We start from the raw sequence: 5765 nt of genomic DNA, 5'->3' as shown, positions 1-5765 counted from the left end.
TTTAATTTATATTATTTATAAAGCTTTTGAAACAAATGACGAAAGAAAAAGAAAAGAAAAGAAGAAGATCGATATATCATATTAAAAATATGCTACATACAGAATTAAATTAAAAGCTTTTGCTAAAAATAAGAATGGATTGAAGAGCAGCGAAAATTATAATAACTAAATTTTAAATTTGTCAAGACATTGTGCATTATATATAATATTTTTTATTTAAAAAAGATAATTCACACTCTTCATTAAAAGGTGCTTTGCACTATAGCATGATCCAATTATATAAACTACGTTATATTGCTAGGATTTATATTATGTGTATATGATAAATTAAATCTCTGGTTAATGTGTGCGATTTATATTTATGTATATATATATAATTAAAACAAGACACACGTGCTATTTTTTGTTCTTTCTAAAACGCAATACTCATATAATTAATAATTTTTTATTTTTTATAAATTTTAAACAACCTGAATCTTTTTATCAATATTCAAGCCAATGCGAATGAAAAAAAAAAAAAAAAAATCACGTAATACTTTTTGGTAACTCTTCTACATGATAAATTGATAATTCTTATGTAACCTAGAAATGATGCTTATACTGAACCATAAAAAAAACCTCTAGAAATGGTGCTTTCTTTATAAATGATATTTAAGTTCTTTTTTATGCAGTCACTCAAAAAATAAATTAAGAAAAAAAAAAGATTATATTTGCATATTTCTAACAAAAACGAAACTATATAAGGGTAAAACTAGCTATATATTATCTATATTTAATGGGGAATTAAAGGAGAATTACATAAAGTTAATGATGGCTTCACGGCTTTAATAGTTAGTACTGTGTCTACACGAAAAGTTTAGCCTCCGACGTAAGTATTCATTATTAGTAAGACAAGAAAATTGAACGAGCAAATAACACCAAATCTGATTATGCACATGAAAATGCTATAGTCAATAATGGTACAGCAATTTTTTGAAATGACAATTGATGTAATGGTTTGGTTTGATTGGTAACTAAATATTTGATATTGGAATTTGCTTTCCACTCGTCAAAAAATTTGAACAAAATATTATTAGTATGGTTCAAGTCATGATAGAAATCATTTTCTATATATAGTTTTGTAAGAACAAAAACTGAAGCTGTTGAGAAGATTCAAAGCAAGACTAAGTTAAAAAATTATTAAGTAATTATTATCCCAGTCAGAGGAGCACTTGCATCAAATGGATTCTGCAAACCATGTTTGGCCAAGATTCAATTATTATGATGTTTAACCAAACATTTTCGCACCATCATAGAAACTAAAAAAAGTCAACATATGCAAAGTAATAGACAAAGAATCTGTAATCAAGTTAAACTATATGGGTTGTCTGAAGTCAGATTGATGTTGATAATCAGAAAATTAAGAAAATTAAGCGAAAAAAGATTAAAGAAGAATTTAATAAATGATGAAAATATTAAATACATAAAAATGAATTATTTCAGCTATATATAAAATGACAAATATTACTCTCTAATAATTTATGATGGCGGCTTTGCCTTAAATGGTATGTTAACAGCATTCTACCTGGCCATATACAGCCAAAAAAATGGTCAAATTAAATACACAAACATGACTCAAAAATTTGATTATACATCGTATTGCCAGGTCAAGCAGCCTACCATTCTACTACACACAAAAGAAAAAATAAAATAAAATAAAATAAATTTCACCACAGCCACACGGCTCTCGTTGCAAAATCTAATAAATAATATCATAACTATATAATATACACAGAAATGAATCATGTGGTATTTTTCATCATAAGGGTGTCAACTAAATTTCAACATACGATTTTGGTGTCATCCAATAGTTTGACTCACATAAAAATAATATTTGATGAACATCCAAACTTTTATATTTTGTGTGCAACCATTAAATTTGTGTACGGCTCTTACTTCAATATCCAAATTTTGGTTCACAGTCTTACAACTGAATAATAAGACATAGTTTTAGATATTTATATAATATCCCTCTTATATTCAACCAACCAAGTGAAGGGTCTTTCCTTTTGTCTAAGAAAGAGGCTGAAGGGTGCGAGTTTTTCTTTCTTTTTTTTTTTTTAAAAAAGGAGGAGGTTTGGAAGTTGGAGTGGGTTGGAAAGAGACAACCCTGTCACAAAAAATATAAATACAAGGACTATCCAACTATCCAAATACATTTAAATTTGACGAGCCCTTACTGCTAAGGCAAACCAAAGCTCTATATCTATCTATCTATCTATCTATCTATCTTTCTTTCTGTGCTCATTTTGGAACTCTCAAACATCAGTGCGGTTCCTCTATCTTTGTTCACAATGGCAACATTTATCAGAAGAATGCCATGCAGCTATATTCTTCTGCTGTTTCTTCTCTTTGCAGGTACTTTGTTCTGTTTTCCTCTGCTCTCTCTATGCATGTTTTGTTGTTGTTTTTGCATGTCTCATGAAATTTTTAGCTTCACCAACTTTGATATCAATCAAAGGAAAAAAGGGTAAAGAAGTTTGTTTTGTATTAGTATTTTGTATTGAAATGAAATTGCAGTTGCACTACAATGCATAAATCATAGCAAACAGGCCTTAATTGTAACTGTTATGTGATTCTAGACTGCAATCTAAGTGAAGTGAATATGTAATTAACACATTTAGATGATTGTATGGACACAGATATCATGCTTTTCGGACGCGTAGCATCGTTCGGAATCAACTACGGCCAAGTAGCCAACAATTTACCAACACCAGACAAGGTCCTTGAACTCTTAGGCACCCTAAAGATAACAAGAACAAGAATCTATGACACCAACCCTGAGATTCTGAAAGCTTTTGCCAACTCAGAAATTGAAATCATTGTAACAGTTGAGAACCAAATACTAAGCCAGTTAAATGATCCACAACAAGCACTTCAATGGGTAAGCAACAACATCAAACCCTACCTACCAGACACAAAAATCACAGGAATCCAAGTAGGCAACGAAGTTTACACAGATGAGAATCCAACAATGTTTCAGTACCTTGTTCCAGCAGTGATCAACATCCAAAATGCATTATCTCAGCTAGGCATTTCATCGAACATCCAAGTCTCATCACCAAGCTCCCTTGCAGTTCTTCAAGAATCATACCCTCCTTCAGCTGGTACCTTCAAGAATGACATAACTGAAACCATGACACAATTCTTAAGCTTCTTATCAAAAACAAATTCACCATTTTGGATCAATGCATACCCTTTCTTTGCATACAAAGACAACCCAAATGAAATCCCATTAGACTATGTTCTCTTCAATCCAAGTGAGGGAATGGTTGATCCAAACACAAAATTACACTATGACAACATGCTATATGCTCAGGTAGATGCAGTTGCATTTGCAATTGCAAAGTTAGGGTTCAATGATATTGAAATTAGGGTTTCAGAAACAGGGTGGCCTTCAAAGGGGGACAGTGATGAAGCAGGAGCAACAGTGCAGAATGCAGCAACATACAATAGGAACTTGTTTAGGAGACAAATGGAAAATGAAGGAACACCATTGAAGCCAAGGATGAGATTGGAGGCTTATTTGTTTGCATTGTTCAATGAAGATTTGAAGCCAGGACCAACTTCTGAGAGAAACTATGGATTGTTTCAACCTGATGAATCCATGGCTTATAATGTTGGCCTTTCTGCTTTTGCAACTACTTCTAATCCCTCCACTTCAATTTCTCTTACCTCCTCTGCCACTCACAATAAGGTAAATAAATATATCAAATTCAAGGTTATTTTTGTTGTATATTATTTACATCTTTTATCCATTTTGATTAAAATCAAAATTCATTGAAACAGGCAACACCACCAAAGAAATACCAAACCTTGTTCTACTGCCTGTTTCTGTATTTGCTGACTTCAACACTTTGTGGCTTTCTCTAGAAGAATACTATCTATTACATTCCTATGGATTATTCATTCATATATATGTATATACACATATATTAGATATTTATTACTTCCTTCACAAGATGCAAAAAATGATGAAGATCCCCTTAAAGAATCTCCCTAGAATCAAAGATATACCTATCTATTTTGAAGAGGCTAGGGGGGACCAACACACTTTGTGGGGTGCAACAAAATCATCATCTATATGGCAAAAAGAGGCTTAAGGAATTTCAATTTTTATTTTTCAATGGGGGAGACTTGAAGGAAGATTTTAACTTTGATTTAGTGGTTTATACTTTGATCCACTTACCCCACCATTAGTCACATTCCAGCAGCAACCATGTGGCAATGACATCAGATTGAAGCTTATGTTAGGTAGATAAGGGCCAAAAATTCCACCTCATTATTCCTTTATTTTAGTGCAAGATTGTTGCACAAAAAGAATATATTCTTAGTTCAACTAGGTGATTTATTTATTTTGTACATCTGATGATTGATTATTCATTCATATAAAGAAGAAGAAGACATTAGTAAGAAAAAATATATATTATATTATTGCTGCTTTGGGGGAGGGAGGGAGTATTGAGCTAAGAAAAGTCCTCTATTATAGGACGTGGAATCCATTACTATTCCTTATTGTAATATATTAAAGTAATTTCTCAATTTACTATTCTTTTCTCTCTTTATTTTTTATACCCTTTTTCCTATCCTCTAGCACTTTTATATAGTACAAAGTTTATAAAAATAAAGGATAAAAATAACTTATTTATAATGTAAATTAATTTCTTTCTTTTTCATATCACTTTTCTTACTTCATTTAAATAAATAGTTAACATTTTTTTATGAAGTAATGCTTCATAAAAAAAATGAATGAATGTCTCGAAAAAATAATTTGACCTAAGTGAAAATCTAATTATTAATTTAAAGTGCAGAAATTTAAGGCATTGTTTGGTGTGGTTTAATATTATCCTCTAGCGGACAATAGGACAGTCTTGCTTTATTCCTTGGCCAAATAACTGTCAGCATAGGATCATTTTTGCTGACCCTTTTTAGAAAAGGTACCTTTTTTATTTTTAACTTTCAAAAATTTTCTTTTTTCATTTTCATAACCCTTTTTCTAATTTTTTTTTTCCTTGTGTTTTAAACTTTTAAAGGGAACACTGAAAACCTCAGCCTTATCAAGACATGATAGGGATTGTCCAAGTCCTAAGATCTTTGCACATGAACCCCTCAAATTCTCAAGCTGACCCAATCAACCTATAATATTTAAAAAGCAAAAAAGATAAATTCTTTGAGGGAACAATAATATAATGTATAAAATACTAGGGCAATTTGCAAACGACTATCCCCACCAAAGAACTTTTGTGTCATCACCATTTTGTGGAGCTGAACCTTCTCAAATGTTTCCTACATTCTGCAGATAAGAGTTGTAGCAAAATTCTGGGTTTTAATCATCTAGACATTTAGACTTGAAAAAAAAAAAGGAGGAGATTAATCATTTAGACTTGTAGTTGAAATGTTCAAATGGAATTTTTCTTTCGTAAGGAGTGCATGTTATTTAGGTTAACATTTGGATTTTATTGTTAACATGGAAATATAGCTAGAAACAGAAACAACTTTAAAAGAAAAATATAAAATCAACATCTTAAGTATCTTTAGATAAATAATTTTGTCCTACATAAAATCTCCAAAATATTCAAGAGCATTTAACACTCTACTAATCTTTTTTTTTTTTTTTTGGTTTTAAGTAAAAAATTTGGCTAAAATGATAAGAATAGAAAAATTTTTGAGTTTTTCAATATATTTATACGAAAACTAAAAACTGTATATTAGATTTATATTTCCCA

General features: G+C 30.6%; 1 protein-coding gene and 1 long non-coding RNA gene across 3 annotated transcripts; one reads left to right on the top strand and one right to left on the bottom strand.

Annotated features, from left to right (window-relative positions):
* Window positions 1-1917: 1917 nt before the first annotated feature.
* LOC148567220 (uncharacterized) lies at window positions 1918-3332 on the bottom strand. Its single transcript, XR_015880673.1, has 3 exons — window positions 3236-3332; window positions 3026-3150; window positions 1918-2482 (listed from the first exon to the last, which is right to left on the bottom strand). It is a non-coding gene; the product is annotated as an uncharacterized LOC148567220 (long non-coding RNA).
* On the top strand, window positions 2195-4604 carry LOC107639263 (glucan endo-1,3-beta-glucosidase 14). Of its 2 annotated transcripts, XM_016342744.3 has the most exons (3): window positions 2195-2397; window positions 2682-3736; window positions 3829-4604. In XM_016342744.3, exons 1-3 carry the CDS (start codon window positions 2334-2336, stop codon window positions 3910-3912), a joined length of 1203 nt encoding a protein of 400 aa, XP_016198230.1. In that variant the 5' UTR covers window positions 2195-2333; the 3' UTR covers window positions 3913-4604. The 2 variants fall into 2 exon arrangements, with proteins under 2 accessions (XP_016198230.1, XP_088339389.1); XM_088483263.1 differs by having other exon boundaries at window positions 2271-2397; window positions 2682-3931.
* The last annotated feature ends 1161 nt before the right edge of the window (window positions 4605-5765 follow it).

Source organism: Arachis ipaensis, chromosome B4, assembly GCF_059453495.1.
Source record: "Arachis ipaensis isolate K30076 ecotype BB chromosome B4, ASM5945349v1, whole genome shotgun sequence".
NCBI lineage: Eukaryota > Viridiplantae > Streptophyta > Magnoliopsida > Fabales > Fabaceae > Arachis > Arachis ipaensis.
This window is presented reverse-complemented; position numbering and strand designations above follow the sequence as displayed.

Bases quoted from the DNA above. Each gene is read 5' to 3' on its own strand.
- LOC107639263 (XM_088483263.1), top strand. From the start codon at position 2,334: ATGGCAACATTTATCAGAAGAATGCCATGCAGCTATATTCTTCTGCTG. The intron at 2,398-2,681 runs GTACTTTGTTCT...GTATGGACACAG, and splicing joins GCTGTTTCTTCTCTTTGCAG to ATATCATGCTTTTCGGACGC.